This window comes from Oncorhynchus keta, chromosome 34 (genome assembly GCF_023373465.1).
Source record: "Oncorhynchus keta strain PuntledgeMale-10-30-2019 chromosome 34, Oket_V2, whole genome shotgun sequence".
Taxonomy (NCBI): Eukaryota; Metazoa; Chordata; class Actinopteri; order Salmoniformes; family Salmonidae; genus Oncorhynchus; species Oncorhynchus keta.
Window position 1 is genome coordinate 62,522,561 of NC_068454.1, and position 21,219 is coordinate 62,543,779.

The window sequence follows — 21,219 nt, forward strand, 5'->3', positions numbered from 1 at the left end:
TGTCATTATCACAGTAGAGCACAAAATAACTTAAGCGAGTCATACAATGATAACATTAGAAACCTATCACACACATCATACATTTATTTTGTTTTATGTCAGTCAATGGAATGAATGTCTGTCCTCACCAGGGTGACAGGTGATCAAAGCCTCCTCCCATTGGCCGTTGGATAGGCACTTAATGATGGGGTTCTGTGTCTGGAGGAATCCTTCTTCACAGTAGTAACGCACCTTGGAGTTGGTCTCGTAGCGCAGACGCGACTTACCAAACACCTTGGCATTGGCAATAATGGGGGGTTGGCCACAGAAAGCTGAACAAAAATAATGCTGTTAGGGGTGCAAATACATTAAAACCATGCTGAGAGGTTGAGGACTTCTATGCTACACTACCGTGGTGATTATGGTTGTGTACTCACAGGTGCCCTTCTTGCAGGTGTAGGAGAGGTGGTAATTACAGGGCACATCGCTCCAGCGCCCCCCGTCATGCCATACCATCACCACACAGTCCTCTCCAGACAGGAAGTAACTGTCCGGCTGGCCCCGGTACCAGTTCTCATACAACTGGCAGAGACAGATGGGAAGGATGATGAAGAAGTAGACGAGTTTTAATACTGTTAGTTCACATATACAGCAGCTGAGAAGTAGCATGAGAAGCAGATCACATACCAGGAGGAGGTTATTTTTGCATCAGGTCTTACAAAACATAAGTGAGGATCTTCTGTGTACCAATGGGATACAATCACAGAGGCACGTTCATGCAAACAACATTATGTTTATGGAGAACCTAGACATATTTTATGGGAACACAGACTATGTGAGACTCACCAGAGGATTCCCGTCAGACCAGCGGAAGTCTCCCTCTATGGTCCTGTCATTCAGTCCCGTCCACTGGTACTCTCTGTACTTATCTAAAGGGAAAGAGAGAGCTCACTGTAACTTTGGGCCTGCAAACACTCGCTCACTAGCAAGTAGGGGCCGCTGTAAGACTACAGGCCATGGGAAACAACTAAGGAATGCTAGATAATCATCTCCTCCATATTTCCAGACACAATATCAACACTGGCATCAAAGCTCTCCCATGTTTCAAGGTAAAATGAGTGAACGGCAGGTAAGACATGAACGAAGACAATGTTGCGTCTTCCCTGGACCATACAACCTTTAAACAAATAAATTCATTTGTTTACAAAATATTCCTCACAGATGGTACTGGGGTTACAGAGGTGTCATTTACGCATTCAGTTTATGCATTTTAGGACTGTAAGTTCTGTTCACACTGAATGAAGCTATGATAAATAGTTAAATGAACACATTTTCCCATTTAAGTGATTGAATTACACCTTTTTAACAATCAACGGATGAGGGTTACAGAGGTCAGGTTATGCAGAGCACTCGGAGCTGTCTGTTACAAGATCAAATGACATGTTTTCAGGTCCGCTGTACCATTAATGTAGTCCTGTTCCTCAGGGGTCATGACCGAGATCAGGTGACCGCCACACAAACGACAGTGCTGCTCTGCCACCTCCCAGCCCTGACGCTTGGTGAAATGTTGGTAACAGAAGCCCATGAACTTTTCCCAACCCGGCTCACACACCTCCAGGTCTGACCAACATGAAGAAGAAGAGGTTAGATGCACACAGAGGAGACAAAAATATACATAAGGGGGAGCGATATGTTCATTATTTCAACCTTATATTTGAGAAAAAAAAACATGCAATCTGTTTCTGTACCTGTCTGGCACATGTCTCCTCCATAGGTGGGCAAGCAAAGGCACTTGGTTGAAGACCCACTGTCCACACATGTTCCCCCGTTGGAACAAGGATTATCTAGGCAGGCATCTGAGACACAAACGTAGGAGAGGACAAGCATTGGCACCAATGTAAATGCAGTACAAATCTTTTGGAATCTCCTCTATATAGTGTCAATGTAAAGGACAGATATGACAGGATCGCTTTATTGTTGATTTACATGGGAATTTCTTTAACTGCCACTGGAGGGAGCCATTATACCAACAGCACTCATCCTCGTCACTGACTGACTATAGGCCTACAGTGGCCTGAGTGTTCAGCTTATAGAAAATAGAATTTGACCTTTTCAAGCCCCTGTGCTGAGGAAATTTCAGACATAGGTGACCTTTTCACATGCATATATGAAGTGGAGCACATATGCTTCCATGCCGTTTTTTACCATGCCATTTTGTTAATGCCCCCCCCCCCCATGCAGTCTTTTACATTTTATTTTTAGATCATCACTGTATATGTCTAATAAATGAAAATAACTACTTGAAAATAACTTCCTGAGCCTCATTTTGCCATTGAAAAAATACCAATGAGGTTAATAAAAAAATAAAAAAATACAGACATTTATGTGTGAGCTTGTTGATACAAATTGAAATATATTTACAAACACAGCCCTGCTTTCAGATAGGATTGTCTAGACTCTAGAGCCCCTTCAAAGTAAAAGGATACATATGTAAATAAAAGATGAATGGGCTTTGGTCAGAATAATCTGATTGGATTGTGATGTCATGCTGTGGGCCAAAAACTCCCTCCCACCTGAACAGGCTGAAATTCCAAGGTATTTTTTTCTTTCTTAAAAAAAAGAAGCTCTTGTACTAAAAGGGAATTATCCTAATTTTTACAATTTCAGAGTGTTATTTCGACCTCATAGTGTGGAAATATCATTACCAAAAAAACTGAAAATCCTCTTTTGACTGCTCTCGCACTTTGAAATGATACAATGACTATGAGCGTGCAGACTTTCAGCTTTTATGTCAGGGTATTTTCATACATATCGGGTGAATTTACAGCACTTTTTGTAGATAGTCCCCCCCATTTTAGGCAACCAAATGTAATTTGGACAAATTCACGTATGTGTATTCAAGTAGTTGAAAGATGAGTATTTGGTCCAATATTCCTAGCAAACATTGACTAAATACAGTGCATCAAGCTTGTGACTACAAACCTGTTGGATGCATTTGTTTTGTTTGTGCTTCAGATTATTTTGTGCCCAATACAAATGAATGGTGAATAATGTAATGTGTCATTTTGGAGTCACTTGTATTGGAAATAAGAATAGAATATGTTTCAAAACACTTTTGGAGGGGTATGTTATCTATGCCTCTAACTTTCTCAGTCATCATCATTCACCATTCATTCACGGTTATCCGTAATCATGGTAGCATCCACATTCATGTAGAAGTGTTTAGGATTCCATAGTCATTGTATCATTTCAAATCCAAAGTGCTGGATTAGAGCCAAAAGAAAAAGAAAAATTGTCACTGTACCAATACCTTTGGAGGCCACTGAATATTATGTTCCCAATCCTTTGCTGCTATAAACAGAGACAGCTGCTGTGTGTTTACCTCCAACCGAAACAATGATAATCCCTTTCTTTTGCTGAGTCAGTTGTTTACTCTGACTGCCATGTGATAGCATTTAAAAGAAAAACGTTCTAATGACTAAGCAGAGTGGGGGAGGCATGAGACCATAAAATAAATACAAGAGTCAAGTGAGTCATTTAAGGTGAGGTATATGGTAGAAATTATGCAATTATGATTTGCATTAACACATGCATTCAAATAATTGTCATGGTTTGAGTTGCATTGAACGTTACCTGAAATGTTCCCAAATCTTGGAGTAGTAGAAGTGGTAATCAGTTTCTCCTCATCAACGTCCTCTGGATATAAGGGTGCTGCCGTCGTAGTCTGGTCATCGTAGTCCTCTGTGGTGGGCGTCGGGCTGGGGGTCTCTTCAGGCTCCTCAGTGGGTGGAGTGATGGAGTCAGGGTCCTCCGTGACTGAGGTCTCCCCACTGTACTCCAGATCTGCATCGGCCCGGGACTCCTGGGGTACGGTGGAGGAGGGCACGGGGGTCTGGTACAAATCAGGGAGCAGCGTGATCTCCATGTCAGTAGAAGGCGCATCTGTGCTCGACTCAGGCTCGCTTTCATCTGTGCTATTGACAGTTGTGCCATTGATGGGAGTGACAGTTTCATTGATGTATGGGACTTCTGGTTCAAGGATCCGTGAGCTTTCTCCAGAATCAGCAGAATCAGCAGATGCAGAGTGCTTCTCGCCTGAGCCGGACTCTACTCCCTCTTGGCCACTCACCTCCTGGTCACTGTCCTCATTTCCACTCAGCTCCTGGTCACTGTCCTCATCTCCACTCGCCTCCTGACCACTCTCCTTGTCTCCACTCGCCTCCTGAGCACTCTCCTCGTCTCCACTCGCCTCCTGACCACTCTCCTCGTCTCCACTCTCCTCCTGACCACTCTTCTCGTCTCCACTCACCTCCTGACCACTCTCCTTGTCTCCACTCGCCTCCTGACCACTCTCCTTGTCTCCACTCGCCTCCTGACCACTCTCCTCGTCTCCACTCACCTCCTGACCACTCTCCTCGTCTCCACTCACCTCCTGACCACTCTCCTTGTCTCCACTCGCCTCCTGACCACTCTCCTCGTCTCCACTCGCCTCCTGACCACTCTCCTCGTCTCCACTCGCCTCCTGACCACTCTCCTTGTCTCCACTCGCCTCCTGACCACTCTCCTTGTCTCCACTCGCCTCCTGACCACTCTCCTCGTCTCCACTCGACTCTTGACCACTCTCCTTGTCTCCACTCGCCTCCTGACCACTCTCCTTGTCTCCACTCACCGCCTGACCACTCTCCTTGTCTCCACTCGCTTCCTGACCACTCTCCTCGTCTCCACTCGCCTCCTGACCACCCTTGTCTCAATCCTCCTGACCACTCTCCTTGTCTCCACTCGCCTCCTGACCACTCTCCTTGTCTTCAACCTTGTCTCCCTCCTGACCACTCTCCTCGTCTCCACTCGCCTCCTGACCACTCTCCTTGTCTCCACTCGCCTCCTGACCACTCTCCTTGTCTCCACTCGCCTCCTGACCACTCTCCTTGTCTCCACTCGCCTCCTGACCACTCTCCTTGTCTTCAACCGCCTCCTGACCACTCTCCTTGTCTCCACTCGCCTCCTGACCACTCTCCTTGTCTCCACTCGCCTCCTGACCACTCTCCTCGTCTCCACTCGCCTCCTGACCACTCTCCTTGTCTCCACTCGCCTCCTGACCACTCTCCTTGTCTCCACTCGCCTCCTGACCACTCTCCTTGTCTTCAACCGCCTCCTGACCACTCTCCTCGTCTCCACTCGCCTCCTGACCACTCTCCTCGTCTCCACTCGCCTCCTGACCACTCTCCTCGTCTCCACTCACCTCCTGACCACTCTCCTCTTCTCCACTCACCACCTGACCATTCTGCTCATCTCCACTCCCCTCCTCACCAGAAGCTGTCTCTGGGGTAGTAGTTTCAACTACTTCTGGGATTTCACCCAACCCCTCTTGCTCCACCTTCTCCAGCCCTTCCTCCAGGGGATCAAACCCAGATGGAACGCTGGTTTCTGGGATGAAGGTTATGAAGTCACCTGGGGAGCTGGCCTCTGCTTCCACGGATCGCTGGGTCGGGGGGGAATAGGTAATAGGTTTGGGGGATGTCAAGAGGGTTACGTCAAGCATTCCCTCGTGGACCCCAGAGGCTTCACTAGAGCCAGTGTCATAAGTAACTGTGAGGACTTTGTCAGTTGGAACTGAACCCAGGTCAGTGGAGCCCATGGAAACCTCTGGTAATGAGTCCACTGTGCCTCCTGCCTCCTGCTCCACATGCTCATCTAGGGTAGAGGAGTCGGGTGACGTGACACCAGACTGCTCCTGAGTGGGGTCAAAAGCTGCCAGGAAACAGATCACAAACATTATTCAAGCCTACAGTTAGTGTAACCCTGTCCACACTTGAGTGTTCAGCTCTTAATAATATTTTTTTTTATCACACATTACATATGCACAGATGTTTTCATGTAATTTAATAAAGAGAGTTGCAGTCTATATACGGGGCGTCAGGTAGCTTAGCGGTTAGAGCGTTGGACTAGTAACCGAAAGGTTGCAAAATCGATTCCCCGAACTGACAATGTAAAAATCTGTAATTCTGCCTCTGAACAAGGCAGTTAACCCACTGTGCCTAGGCCGTCATTGAAAATAAGAATTTGTTCTTAACTGACTTGCCTAGTTAAATCAACGTAAAATATAAAATAATTACTGTACAAGCTTCGAGTAATTTATTGGGTAAACCACCAATGTTCGGGCATCACTGTGCCTTCTTCAAGGTAATGTCATGAATGCTTGAACCAGGTTATGTAGACATTCACGTTCAAGCATTCATGACATTACCCTGAAGAAGGCACAGTGATGCTGAAATGTTGGTGGTTTATCAAATAAATTACTGGGAGCTTGTATATAGAGTGTGTGACTCTCTTTTTATTTAATTTTTAATAGCCTACAATTTTATAGCTTTTTATAGAATAACACCCTGTATCCGACTGCTGGCTTGGCTCTGAAGCTAAGCAGGGTTGGTCCTGGTCGGTCCCTGGATGGGAGACCAGATGCTGCTGGAAGTGGTGTTGGAGGGCTAGTAGAAAGCACGCTTTCCTCTGGTCTAAAAAAATATCCCAATGCCCCAGGGCAGTGATTGCGGACATTGCCCTGTGTAGGGTGCTGTCTTTCGGATGGGACGTGAAATGGTTGTCTTGACTACCTGTGGTCACTAAAGATCCCATGGCACTTATCATAAGAGTAGGGGTGTTAACCCCAGTGGTTAAATTCCCAATCTGGCCCTCATACCATCATGGTCACCATATCATCCCCAGCTTCCAATTGGCTCATTCATCCCCCTCCTCTCCCGTGTTACTATACCGCAGGTCGTTGTGGTAAATGAGAATGTGTTCTCAGTCAACTTACCTGGTCAAATAAAGATTAGATAAATGTATGAATACAATTTACACACCATTAGTCAGCACCGCTACCACCTTTTTTAGGGGCGCACCAGCTCATTCAATACCATTAAATACACATATGAATATTTACTGCACTAAATCTTCAGTACATTACATAAATAAAAGTGTTAAAAAAATAGACCTTTGGCACAGAAAGGCTTCTCTATGGACTCACCATATTCAGAGGTAGGGATCAGTTCATAGGGGTCCATCTCCACTGGGCTTAGGGTAGCCAGGTCTCCTGACTCAGCCGTAGCAGAGCCACTGTTCTCCCCTGTCTGGAGGACCAATGAGTCCAGTGATGTGGTATGCTCCTCAGGGAGAAGGACACTGGCACTGTGGTCCACAGAGTTGGTACGCCGGTATTCAGGTGTGCTCTCCCAGTATGGAGGCTGAGTGGTGGACTGGTCAGGGAAGAGCTCCGTTTCCTCGTGAGGTGAAGTGGAAGATACAGATGTCTCCTCAACACCCCCAGCGATGGCTCCCTCAGGCCTGATGGACCCTCCTGAGAGGTCGTAAGAGGTGCTTGGGTAGGCCGAGTCTGTGTCTGTGACATGCTCCTGGATGACATGCTCATCTCCGGAGTAGTCCTCCTCAGGAGGTGTGGGCAGCTTACTTTCCAGTTGCTCCTCTGGAGACCTGTCATGACTAGTAGTGGCTTCAACTCCTGATACATTGTAGCCTGCGGTCTCAGAGGTAAAAGTGTAGTGTTCGGTCTCCTGGGTGATCCCTGTTTGCAGATGGCTTTCCTCTGAAATACCATACTGAGACTCACCACTCTCAGGGGTTGTGCCAGGCATGGGCTGTGGATCACTGGACTTGTCCACCTCCTCATACCCTGTGGTGGGCACGGGGGGCTCCAGAGCAGTCCCTGGAACACCCTCTATTGAGAGCTCTCCTGATTCCACGTTTGACTCTGACAAGGGCTGGTAGGGATCGGGGCTACTAATGTTGTCTTCATGAGCAGTTGTAAGATCACCTGAGTCATCATTTGTCTCGCGAGAAGGTGGATACAGTGTTGGGTTTGCATTCAGCTCATCATAGGGTGTGACTGGGTAGTGTAAGTCTACGTTTGCCCCCTTAGGGGCAGGCTGATATGTTTCTGGGTTGCTGACCTCTTTCACCGGCTGCCAGGTGTCCTCTGTGGGCTCCAGGTCTTGGGGGAAGGATGTGGGGGTGAATGGGTCTTGGGGTTCAATCGGAATGGGTAGGGCGTGATAGACAACAGTAGGGCCCTGGCCATCGACGGCCCCCTGCTCCTCTCCAGGCTGGTCTGGGTACTGCTCCCCAGGAACAACCCCCTGTTCCTCTCTGTGCTGCCCAGGCACAGCCCCTTGCTCCTCTCCATCCTCCTTGGTGTATGCCTCCTCAGTAACAGCCCCCTGCTCCGCTCCGTGTTCTCCAGGAACAAACCCCTGTTCTTCTCCGTGCTCCCCAGGGACAGCCCCCTGCTCTGGGTACTGCTCTCCAGGGACAGCCCCCTGCTCTGGGTACTGCTCTCCAGGGACAGCCCTCTGCTCTGGGTACTGCTCTCCAGGGACAGCCCTCTGCTCTGGGTACTGCTCTCCAGGGACAGCCCCTGCTCTGGGTACTGCTCTCCAGGGACAGCCCCCTGCTCTGGGTACTGCTCCCCAGGGACAGCCCTCTGCTCTGGGTACTGCTCCCCAGGGACAGCCCTCTGCTCTGGGTACTGCTCCCCAGGGACAGCCCCTTGCTCCTCTATATGCACTGATGCGTGTTGCTCCTCTGGAACAAGGATGGCAGACAGGGAGCCCTGAGATTCTTTGCTCACCACCTGCTCTGTCACCTGACCCAGGCTGAATTCCTCCAGAGGCTCAGACAGCGTCACAATGTCCTGGCCGATGTCCTCTGGCTCTGTAGCCAGGTAATCATGGGGAGATTCGGTGTGAGTGTTGCTGTTGCCTGTCAGATGCAAGGGCAATGCATAAAAGTTAGGCCAGAGGATGACTTAGAATACCGTAGGAACTGAGTTTGGATGCCACTACTGAAGCCCAGTATAACATCAATACCTACGCTTTCGAAAGCTCTTACCTCGGAAGCAGTAAGTGTCGTGGCGAGTGTGTGCCTCTGGAAAGCCTGTCTGGTTCAAATGGCGATAGACAGTCCTGACCCCAGGCTCCCCTCCACCACAACGCTCCCTGGGAGTGACAATGGGGTAGCGTACACTCCCATCAGCCAACCACCCTGGGCTGCAGGCGTTCAGTCCGTCATTCCAGGCTGCATACAGCTGACCTGTGGTAGCCAGCTCTGCTCCCTGAGCCAGACAATAGGCCTTAGCTTCCCACAGGGTGAAACTTCGGGGGGAAGAGCCATGGAACACTTCCCCTGTATATATGGAGGGAGAAATCAGATTGTGATCATCTGCACTTGATCAAATTGATGAAATACTCCAATAAATAACAGATTTTCTTACCCTCTATATTCTCCACATAACAGTATACATCGTACAGCTCATCAGGTTCCAGCAGCCCATAGTTCCTCACTCCAGGATGCCCGTCCATGTCTCCAAAACATCCCTCTCGTGGCATCTGGATGGGATATCTGTGGAGAAGAGTGTTGATATCACATAGTGTTATACAACTGTTATAACAGGGGGGGTGAAAGCATATCTCTATCTGTGTCCACTTGATATGAGAGAACATTCACAGTGGTCTTTTATCTGCCTGTGGCCCATACCTCACTGAGTGGTCTGAGAGCCAGCCCGCATCACACTGCTCATAGCCACTGTGGTAGGCTGCCAAGAGCTGCTCTGGGGTGGCGATGTGAGCCCCGATCTCTTCACAGGCGTCCCGGGCCTGCGTAAAGGTAAAGGCATAGCGACTGGAAGCATCCCGGTAGTGGAACACCACCCCTGTTGAAGGTCCACAGTCTTGGCGTTATTTCAGATTCAGTATTTTGTGTGAACTACAGCTACATTCACAAGGGAAGGCTATATCTGATTTATTATGTTACAAACTGCTCTGGTCAGGCAATCCATACTCTATTACTTGCTGGGTGCATAGGGTGGGACAACCAATTCATCTCAGCAGAATACGTATGACATTATAAAGGTACAGAAATGTACAATAAGTGTATAGAACATAAAGAACACATTCCTAATATCGGGTTGCACCAGAACAGCCTAATTCCGTCGGGCCATGGACTCTACAAGGTGTCGAAAGCGTTCCACAGGGGTCCTGGCCCAAGTACACACGGGAAACTGTTGAGCGTGAAAAGCCCAGCAGCGTTGCCATTCTTGACACAAACCGGTGCACCTGGCACCTACTACCATACCCCGTCCAAAGACACTTAAGTCTTTTGTCTTGCCCATTCACCCTCTGAATGGCACACATATACAATCCATGTCTCAATTGTATCAAGGCTTAAAAGTCCTCCTATAACCTGTCTCCTCCCCTTCATCTACACTAATTGAAGTTGATTTAACAAGTGAATTCATTATTAAATTCACAAGGCACAAGTCTTGACACACGCACTCCTGAGTTGTTACTGTCACGGGTCAGGAACTCTGGCTTATCCCCTACATCTATGACATCAAACCCTGGCCTCACCTTTGACCTTGACCTGAGCCACATCGTCGGCATCCTCCAGGCCCTGCTGCACCTCACAGCGGTAGAAGCCAGAGTCGTTGTACTGCAGGCCCTCCAGCCTCAGGGTGAGGTCGGCCGGGGAGGAAGCGTAATGGAGCAGGGAGGCTCGGTCCTTGTAGTCCTCGCTGACCTTCACCCTGTCCCCTCGGGCCACCAGGATCTCAGTCTCGTGTCCCTGGGACAGCACGCTCCACTTGACCCTGGGTAGGGAGAGTACGGCGTGGCGGCCATTTGTGTTGGGGGGCGGGTGGGACAGAGACACCAGGCAAGGTAGGGTAAGAGAGCCCCCCAAGACGGCAGTTAAGGGAGGGGTCGTAGGGATGGTCACCTGTAGGAGTCTGGAGTCATCTGGAGAGTGCAGAATGAAGGGGTTCAATTGCTGACTTTATACAGTCAAAAAGTTCACAGTTTGGGGGGGGGGCATCTCAGGTTGCAGTTAATGTTATTTGTTAAAGTCTGGAACCCATTCAAAAGTATTGCCAGTTGCCACTTGCCGTCATGGTGTTGTTGACACAAATACCGGATGAGACACACCTGGACACATCAGTTAACCTTGATTTCTGCTTCTAAAGTCACACCTTCTAAAATTGTTTCCAGAGTGTGTGTGTCAGCAAAAACTATGAATGATCGAGGAGTGACTAAAAAATGCCCCTATACCCTTAGAAGTCAAAGCTCATAGATAATTGAATGGATGTCAGTATAGCCGAGGCTGACGGAGGGTGGCCACGCACCTGAGGCTTGGCTGGGGGTAGAGGAGGACGGTAGGACGAGCGGACAGATGGCACACAGCAGCAAAGACAGGAGCATCTCCAATCTGCAATAGAGAGAAAAAGAGAGGTGGCGGGGGAGAGAGAGAGACACAAAGAGAGAAAGACATTATCATTATAGTGACAGCTTAATAGACAAATGGAGAAGTGCTGTAGAGAAAGTGAGAAGAGGCAAAGAGGTAGGGATGACTCCCTCAATAAGTCTCAGAGGGTCCTGCGGCCTCTTTGGATGCCTAGAGACAAGAATAAAAAAAATATATACAAATATTGATTCATGCTTACAGTCATTCATCAACCTCAGAGTATATTACTAGACAGTGGCAAGTGGCCAGCTTTCACCAACCACCTCAGCCTCTACGACCGTAAAGTAAAAGCCGTGGCTAAGATCTCAGCGCTGTCATTTAGCAGAGACCTTGAGAACGGATAGGATGGTGTGTTAATCCATCACATGCAACGATAGTCCTGATCAAGCTGAAGTCCCTTTGAAATAACAAATATTCATTCTTCATTTTGACAAATTGATTTGTATGACAAGTGTGAGGGATTGTTCTTTAGTTCTGCAGAATTTTGTTGAGCTTCCAATAAGTTAATTGATGAGATTATGGATATCTGTTTGTGGGGTATTGTGGTTTTACATGTGTATATACATTTCTTTAAGTCAAGTGTGTCATTAGTCAGATAGTGTGTGCGTGTGCGTGTGCGTGTGCGTGTGTGTGTGTGTGTGTGTGTGTGTGTGTGTGTGTGTGTGTGTGTGTGTGTGTGCGTGTGTGTCGATAAAGTATGTGCCTTTCTGCATCAGTCAACTAGAGTGTGTTAGAGAGTAACTGTCTGTGTGGCCTTGGTGTTATCCAGCTGGCATGAGTCAGCCTTTGGGAGCTCTCGAGTGTGAGCAGAATTCTGATGTCCCACAAATTCCCCCAGGATGGCATGGCACAAAGCCCTTTCTCCAACTCCACTGCTTTATCATCGTTATATCCCTTTTAGCAACCTAAATGTTAAACCCCAACCACCCCCACCCCATCAACATTACCTACACACCAAAGACACACAGACACAGCTACACATTTCCCCCACTGACTCGATAGGACCGCCACATTACCCATTCTGAGCAGGCCGGTGTATTCAAATAAGCAGTGTGTTTCTTAGAGGGTGCAAAAATGTATACATGAATAGAGTCCCCCCCCCCCCACTGGATGTGTTGGTGAATGAACTACGCAGTCATGCTGCAAACCCAGTGCACTGGGTGCTTTAGAGATCACTTTCTAACAGTTAGAGAATCTACACTGGGTGGACAAAACATTAAGAACACCTTCCTATTATTGATCAGCCCCCTTTTGCCCTCAGAGCAGCCTCAATTCACCAGGTCATGGACTCTACAAGGTGTCAAAAGCGTTCCAAGTTGGCTGGATGTCCTTTGGGTGGTGGACCATTCTTCATACACATGGGAAACTGTTGAGCGTGAATAACCCAGCAGCGTTGCCGGTCTTGACACAAACCGCTGCGCCTGGCACCTACTACCATACCCCGTTTCACCTGGATTCACCTGGTCAGTCTATGTCATGGCCAGAACAGGTGTTCTTAATGTTTTGTACACTCAGTGTACAAATGCAAGTCTAACTTCGGCCATATAGTCAATGTGAATTCTTTATTCAACCTAAACTATCTAGTACTGTAGGTGGCATTCGTGTGCCATCAGGCCAATTATCTTTATAATTATTCTATCTGCAGATATATCCCTATAATTCAAATGTCTTGATGTCCTAAAGTTTGACTTAGGAGGTTGTGATGATTCTGCTAAATGGAGAAGCAGGAGGAAATGTCTACTGACAGCCCACAGTCACATCCAGACCCTTTAATCAATTTTACAAGCTATTTTACAAGCAACCAGTGACGAGGTTAGAGGAAGAGAATCTCAACCTATACACTACATTGCCTGTCTGGATTGTTGCTTCCCTTTATATAGAATCCTGATATTGTGGGAAATCACATCAGGAACTGGAATTAGGTCAAGAAGAACTAGATTAACTAGAAATCAAGGCAGAGATTAATGTTGGTTTTGTAGTAATCCGATTGTTGCTTAATGATCAATTACCCAAAGTTCCCATGTAAAACTCTCTTTTCAAAGTTTGAAGGAAAGTGACCTATTGCATAACATAAACTGTAAATCCATTAGTAAACATCGGGGTTGTTAGAGTGTGATCTCTGTGTAAGGACCTGGGTGTAGCAAATGCAGAGAAGTCAGGTGCAGGACAGCAGAGATGTGTAACACAAGGAACCTTACTCAAAATGTCCAAATACATGAAGTAATACCAAGCCCACAAACATCGGACTGAACTTACAATAAAACAATCACGCACAAAAACCATGGGGAAAACAGAGGGTTAAATAATGAACATGTGATTGGGGAATTGAAACCAGATGTGTAAAACAAAGACAAAACAAATGGAAAATTAAAAATGGATCGGCGATGGCTAGAAGGCCGGTGACGTCGACCGCCGAACACCGCCCGAACAAGAAGAGGGACCGACTTCGGCGGAAGTCGTGACACTCTGATAATACAGTGGAGATTAGTGGTGAAGATAAAAGTTGGTAAATTGCACATGAACAAAACTGTCTCAAACCTGTGAAGAAAATCATTAGGTAAATCATCCACATCATAACTGTCAGTTGAAATGAAATTGGGGAGCTGATAGATCTGTGGCAGTATCGATAACAGTAGATGGAGAGAATGTGGACAAGCAAATTAACTGACACACTGGCAGCCTTCCCTCTCCTATTTGTCTCAGCTCCGGTTTCTAGGAAAATTAAGTATTTTTTGTCCGGTTCCTCAATTACCCTCCATTCAATCTTCCTCAATCCTATGACTGTTAATTAGGTATATAAGCAGACAGCACTGATATGTATTCATTTCCCCTAACACCCAAACCCCCCCCCAATATCCACACACACACACTAGCGCTGGGACAATAAACCCCAAAATGATCAATACAGGCCGAACCAACCATTTATCAAGGGCATTTTACTGATATCGATAATAATGATAAGTAGCCTTTACTAGAGGAATGTGAAGTTTGAAATGAAACGGGACAATGGTAGCCACAACATTCAAAGAGATATAAGTAGTTTTAAGTGTAATATAAATAACTAACTTGTAAACTTATCGTTCAACTTATCATTATCATGATAATTCAGTAAATTTATCATGATATGAATTTTTGTTAATATCGCCAAACACACACACACACACACACACACACACACACACACACACACACACACACACACACAGTGGTTTTCTTCCCTGCTGTGTTGGGCACATGGCCCTTAGCCATGACACATTTCCATACTCCAAGGAGAGAGAGGGAGAGGGCTTCCTCTGGGGAGAGAGGGGGGGGGGGAACGCATCCCAGGCAACCTCAGAAGTGCTTAGATGTGCATCACAAGTGGCTGGAATAACCAATGACTTCACCTTGGTCTGACCAAGAAAGGTCATTTCAGGCTGAAGGACTGCAGTATACAGTGTTGGTGATGGGGATGATGGTGGTGGGAAGGGGGAAGTGTGTGGGTGTGTAAGTACCTCTGTAAGTGGACTTATACTTTCTTGGACTGATTCAATGAGGGTTAGTAACAGATTATTTCTCTTTTGGCTTAAGTAATGGTTTGATACATCACTCTCTATGGTCAAATAGAATGAGATACCGTAAACACGAACACAGACACCTGGCCCACACAGCCTCTCTCCTCTGTAGCTTATCGAACACCAGCTGTCCTAGTCATTATTTTCGTATAGTTCCCAAATCTGAGTGACTCCCCCTCCTTTCATGGAAATGGCACCGACCACCACCGTTGCCAGTCTGCCACCCTCCATTATCCGGCCTCATTCCACCCCACCACCACGCCCATCCTCCAATCCTGCCTCGTGCTACCTCGAATGACTCCATCTGCCCATCTCTAGGGGCAACCCATACCCCCTCACAGGCCCAGGCTGGTAGGAAGCAAAAAAAAAGGGGGGGTGAGAATGAGAAAGAAAGGGGCTATGAGAGAGTGCACTAAGAGAGGAAAGAGAGAGAAAGAGAGAGAGAGAGAGAAAGTCAACAGGAAGGAAGCTTTGGTGTCATTGAGCAGTGCCCCTCCGGCAGGGCAGGACACAACAGAAGGCCCAGCTGAGGAGTGACATTAGCCATATTGCTATTAGCTTTAGCCGTTAGCCACTCCAGCCAAAGGGACTGACTCATGGAGGTGGATGGGGGGAGGGGGCCTTGGCCAATTTGTAGCCTGTGCCACGGGCTGATTAGGCAGAAATGTAGGGCTTCTGAGCGCTTAAAGGGCTTATGGGAGACTGTCAAGACAAACTGTGGCAACACTCACAGCAGTACACCAAACCAGTCCACTCTCGTCAGTCAACAGCACGAAGATGGTGCAATGACCTATTTAGAAACCAGTGATCTCATATTTGCAATAGACAGTCATATTTGCAAGGTTAGTCAAACTGAGAAGGATAACCCAGATAACACAGCATCAAAGTGTCTGTCTTGACAGTCAGGCTTCAAGGAGGATATAGCTACTTGATCGTACATAGGAACATGATTAAGAGGCCGGTAAAGTTAGGCTGACAACTAGGGCATTATCCAGCCCTGTTAAAACTCAGCTAAGTGTCATCAAAGTGCACCTTTATTTTTATTTGCCTCTACTTTCTTTATGGAAGAAATAATAATAATGGTCCTGTGAGGCTCAGTTGGCAGAGCATGGTGCTTGCTAAGCCAAGGTTTGTGGGTTCGATTCCCATAGGGGCCACACACGAAAATACAGTATATGACTGTAAGTCGCTTTGGATAAAAGTGTCTGCTAAATGGCATATACTATGATACAGACCTCCTTTTCGTTTTTCCAGTGACTGGTTGGCTGAATATTTAAATATAAAAACTATAATAATTTCAAGCTCACAAATCGAAGTTAATTATTCTGTTTCTTGGACAGCAGAATGGTCATGCACTCACCCTGCCCTCTCTCTCTCTCTCCCTCCACTCCATGCAGTAGAGTCCACTTGGGTAGGGCATGTGTGTCACTCCCTCTGCTCACCTCACACCCCTCTTCATATTTCAGGGAGCTCCTCATGGCTGTCCCTACCTGGGGCTTGAGTGATGAGCACATCCAGGGGCTGGGCTTGGGGGAGGGGGGCTCTCTCACACGTAAACGTTTACAGTTCCACTTTTCCATGTAAACGTACAAGGCTTGTTGACATACATACTGTATCAGAAAGGTCCTGCTTGGGACGTAGTACTAAACTAGGTCAACGTACTGTATGGGTCGATGTTAGCTCTTTTAAAATGATACAACATCAACTTAGAAACAGAGGTGTTGATAAATCAACATTGAGATGTCATGAAATAGCCTATACATTGTAAGTGCCCCTGACTATGAAGAAAACTAGCCAAATAGGTATGCTGACTGTGAGAGGTGTAGAGCAATTAGCTACCTGTTCCAACGTAACTATCACTTGACATTCCACAAAACAGCTGTGTTAGCCCACTCAAATATCAACTGGCATCAAAAGGTCCAAGCCTTTGACGGGCAGTCGTTCCCCGGGCTGGATGTCGATTAAGGCAGCTCCCTGCACCTCTCTGATACAGAGGGGTTGGGTTAAATGTGGAAGACACATTTCAGTTGAATGCATTCAGTTGTGCAACTGACTAGGTATCCCCCTTTCCCTTTCCAGTTCAGAGATCTGTATGTCTTAATCAATATGTTTAAACAAAGCCACTGGTCTTAATGTCAATACAGTAGTTGGTTGGGGAAAATATGTTGTATTCCCTGTCACAGAATGTCCATATGTAGCTAGTTTGGAGTACAGTACAACTTGTATTTCTATAGGTACAAGTAGGCCTAGAACAACAGTGTGCATTGCCCCATGCGATTTACTTAATAAAATCAGTTTGGAGTGAATCCTTACACAGCACTGTAGCAGGTACAATCTGTCTGGATCCTGCTTAACTGTGCTCAGCAAACAATGCATCAGGAAAATATTATTTTACATTGAATACTTGAGATTGTGGGTTCGTGGTCAGTCAAAATAACTTTATATCAAAATAAACGTCCATAAAATTGCCATTTTGACCTACAGAATAGCAATAACAGTAGGCTAAAAGAGGTGATATAAAATATTTAATTATATATTTTTGACGGAAAATATAGGCTATATTGTTTAAAACGTTTTTCGAAAATGTCTCTAAATAGCTAGAATTATGGCAAAATGTATTGAGCATTTTATGTTTGATTTACACAACGAAAAAACATTTGTTGGCTAATTCATGAACAAAACGTGTTATTTTGCGACAGAAATGTATGCTTATATTTATGAAGGACATGCCAAAGATATATGATTTACAAATCCATCACCTACCTCATTTAAACGACCCTCTCAAAGTATCCTTTCTGCGGACCTCTGTATTTTGAAGCAGACTCGACAGGTGCAACTTCTAATAATTATTTTTCCACCAAATTTGAATGTAATCGGACAATGGGTTGTCAGGTACGAGGATTTCCCAAGTTGAATTGAAAAAGCTAAAGAACGACTTGAGCTCCGTCCGCCAGCGAAGGAAGCAAAGTAAAGAGGGATTGGGGGGCAGAGAATTATGCACACCAAAATCTTGAACAGCCCACTTTCTTCCTCCGACCAAGAGGTGTGTGGGGGGGGGTGAAGGAATCATGCAGGTTGAAGGAATCACTTTAGGGGATATTAATATCAGAAGTCAAGAGCCTGAATTCAAAGTTGCGATCCCACACCATCAATCGCCCACAAGCATGCAGGTTGAAGGAATCACTTTAGGGGATATTAATATCAGAAGTCAATAGCCTGAATTCAAAGTTGCGATCCCACACCATCTCGCAGCAGAGGGTACCACTGAGGATGCTGCAGTGGGACTACAATAGAGGCCTATAAGCTACCAGCAGCACCCATTCACATACTCCAGTTACCTATACTACAATTAAAAGAAAACAGCACTTCAGTCTGCTGGTTTTTCCATTTTTTTAGTTAGAGCAATCGTGTAAATGTTCAAATTGACCAACCAAACGTGTAAACCACTTTAATAATTTGTTTCCATGCTCCAAATTCAGTGAGAAGAGCACATATCATGGTGATTTGATTAGGCCTATTTATTGCCTGTCATGAAGAATATGACCAGTTATGACCATCGCTGATCACTCATAAAAAGGAGAGGAAATCTTCATGAAAATACTCCTCCTATAAGCTCCCCTGAAATATTGCAAGGCTCTCAAGAAAATAGCAATTAATCCAAAACTGAGGGTTAACAGCTAATGGTGAACAATCTAAAATTATCCTCATTATGTGCCCCTGCACAAAGGGATTAATTAAGGGTTATTAATCTGAGACAATCTTGATTAACATGTGGATGATAGCAGATATTTTTGCTCAACCTGTCGACAACATGAAAGGCCAAACAAAGGTCAAGTGTCACAATCACATTGCTTTGAGTTCCATTTTGGATGCTTATGCAATTTCAGTTCCCAATTTAACAAAATCTCTGTGGGATTCATCAAGACCTGTATTAGATTACTTGCTCAACAATATGAGTATGTGGAGGAACTATTTGTCCTTTCACAGCCATCAGTTAACCCAGTTTCCTATAAAAGTCAAACACATGATACAGGTTGAAATGATGTGGGAAACGATTATGTATAGATTTCCAACTAGACACAAAGCAGGACCTTGCTTTCTCGCAGACAGGCTGCAGAGTCAGAGTCGTGATTCATGTCTGCTATGCTCACCACTTGTGGACAGAGGGTGGATGCTGGCCACCCACAGAGGTTTTAATGGTCCAACGGTATGAACAGACAGAAGTTAGAAATGTGGGTATAGCATGGTAGTAGTGCTGAGCAAGAGGTCTTGGTAAGAGGGGAGGGTGAATACGGCTTTGTTCATAGCCTTGCTCAGCTGACAGTCGCGGCCGAGTGGCGGGCTGTGGAGGAATCTAACATATAGGCATGGTGCGGGACGGTCAACATGGGTGCTGGGAAGCCAGTGGAACGGACGCCGCTGTTGGACTGCAGGCCCAGAGGCATGGATATAATGGTAGGCTGGCTCAGAGTGAGTCGCCCGATATTTTCGCCATGCACTTCCCACCCAATGTCTAGTTCATTCTTGGTTATTGCGACCATCCATGTCAATGTTATAATTGATAATGATGTGAGGTGCCAAAACATAATTGTAGAAAATACATGTATGTTACAACGTTAATAACTTCCTCTGGGAATACTTTCATTCCAGGCAACGTTTCCCAATTCATCCAGCTATATCCCTTCATGGCACAAAGACATGCATTCCACCTGGGATTAAATCTGATCACTGACCTGATTGTGCCACTGCTGTAATACTTTACTACCTTTTTAAATCAATATTAATGAGAACCTGTTTGGCTTATCTCACAGACTACATACTTCTTCAGCTGTGTCAATGATGAATGCGTTGATAGGTCATTTCTCAACCTTACGCAATGACTTCTCTGCATAGTACCTGCAGGCATTTTGTGGCAGAATTTAGAGCTCAGGCTTCTCTGCCATTTGTCCACTCTGCGGTGCCTACACAAGTGGGAGTGGAGTTACAAGTGAATATGCATGAGAGACAATTTATTCCTTGACATGAAATGGTAAAAACCATCTGACAAGAGGAAACGATGGAAAGCTCCAACAGGTCAAAGATTCTTTGTGAAATGAATTGTCTTTTAACCTCAGTGGATAGTTATTGTGAAGAGTCAAGATGTCCGTCCATGTAAAAACAAGGATCCACGTAACCAGTGAATTGGTGGCAGCCGGGAAGACTGGCATAGAGTGGCGTGCCCTCTCAGAATCACTGGTACATTCTGGCGAGAAGGTGTAATGTCCTGGATTTAGCCATCAGGAGCTCTGGCACAAGCGGTGGCAATACCGTGGTTTTCAGTTGCCTGCTCGGTCAATAGAGGTAGGCCAAGGTTGACATGAAAAGAACAGAACTGTTCTCTTTGAATACCTAGCATAGGTCATCAATGAGGGGGGGACAAAACAGCCAAAAGCAGTAGCACACGTTTCACACCCTGACCCGGGCAGGAGAAGGTACAACAGGGGCCTCTCTTTATGGGTCCCACAGCACTGAAGTATAAGTCAACAACATTAACATGAATACATTTGATTTCTAATTTAAATCGTTTTTAGATTTGACACAATTTTTTTAAATTAAGTATTGCCATTGAGCTAATGCGTCGCTACATTATCCACTGAAAAGAAACAACTGGACGACAATGCATGAGGTTGACTACTGGGGCTGTAGTCTAATCACACTGTTCTGGCACACTGTTGTGTTGAACGGTGTCTTGGTAACAGCTGTGAGTCAATAGGACCACAGTCTACTTTCCAAAGACCCATTCTGGAAACCCCTGTTCAATCTCAAGTCCCTGGACAGACATGCAATTGCCTTTGTGTCATGGTTATTATCAAATCAAACTTTGTCACATGCGCCGAATACAACAAGTGTAGACTTTACCGTGAAATGCTTACTTACAAGCCCTTAACCAACAGTGCAGTTCAAGATTTTTTTTTTTTTACCAAGCAGACTAAAATAAAAAGTTACACAATAAGAATAACGAGGCTATATACATGGGGCACCGGTACGGACTCAGTGTGCGGGGGTACAGGCTAGTTGAGGTCATCTGTACATGTAGGTGGGTGGCGAAGTGACTATGCATAGGTAACAAACAAACAGCAGTGTACAAAGGGGGGGGGTCAATGTAAATTGTCCGGTGGCGATTTTATGAATTGCTCAGCAGTCTTATGGCTTGGGGGTAGAAGCTGTTGAGGAGCCTTTTGGTCCTAGACTTGGCGTTCCGGTACTGCTTGCCGTGCGGTAGCAGAGAAAACAGTCTGTAACTTGGGTGACTGGAGTCTCTGACAATTTTATGGGCTTTCTTCTGACACTGCCAATTATATACTGTTGAAGTCAGATGTTTACATACACCTTAGCCAAATAC

At 46.0% G+C, this 21,219-nt stretch overlaps 2 protein-coding genes across 13 annotated transcripts in view; one reads left to right on the forward strand and one right to left on the reverse strand.

The window, feature by feature from the left end:
* hapln2 (hyaluronan and proteoglycan link protein 2) overlaps positions 1 to 1,542 on the forward strand; it is a 14,646-nt gene extending 13,104 nt beyond the window's left edge. Inside the window, exon 7 of the transcript XR_008090403.1 lies at positions 1,465 to 1,542. The gene's annotated coding sequence lies outside the window, so the exon portion shown is untranslated. The remainder of the gene's footprint in view (positions 1 to 1,464) is intronic.
* Positions 1 to 17,812, reverse strand: part of LOC118367604 (aggrecan core protein) — a 19,063-nt gene extending 1,251 nt beyond the window's left edge. The window contains exons 1-17 of one of the 12 annotated variants that reach the window (XM_052494353.1): positions 17,601 to 17,812; positions 11,165 to 11,247; positions 10,395 to 10,781; positions 9,523 to 9,697; positions 9,260 to 9,387; positions 8,878 to 9,171; positions 8,403 to 8,748; positions 7,001 to 8,370; positions 4,829 to 5,727; positions 4,379 to 4,708; positions 4,289 to 4,348; positions 3,613 to 4,258; positions 1,728 to 1,835; positions 1,441 to 1,599; positions 826 to 908; positions 417 to 561; positions 129 to 311 (exon numbers count right to left, since the gene is read on the reverse strand). In XM_052494353.1, the coding sequence (XP_052350313.1) occupies positions 129 to 311; positions 417 to 561; positions 826 to 908; positions 1,441 to 1,599; positions 1,728 to 1,835; positions 3,613 to 4,258; positions 4,289 to 4,348; positions 4,379 to 4,708; positions 4,829 to 5,727; positions 7,001 to 8,370; positions 8,403 to 8,748; positions 8,878 to 9,171; positions 9,260 to 9,387; positions 9,523 to 9,697; positions 10,395 to 10,781; positions 11,165 to 11,247; positions 17,601 to 17,605 (5,401 nt within the window). In that variant the 5' untranslated portion in view covers positions 17,606 to 17,812. Of the gene's footprint in view, positions 1 to 128; positions 312 to 416; positions 562 to 825; positions 909 to 1,440; positions 1,600 to 1,727; positions 1,836 to 3,612; positions 4,709 to 4,828; positions 5,728 to 7,000; positions 8,371 to 8,402; positions 8,749 to 8,877; positions 9,172 to 9,259; positions 9,388 to 9,522; positions 9,698 to 10,394; positions 10,782 to 11,164; positions 11,248 to 17,600 lie in introns of all 12 variants that reach the window. The other 11 variants (XM_052494360.1, XM_052494356.1, XM_052494357.1 and 8 more) reach the window with 11 other exon arrangements.
* Positions 17,813 to 21,219: the final 3,407 nt, after the last annotated feature.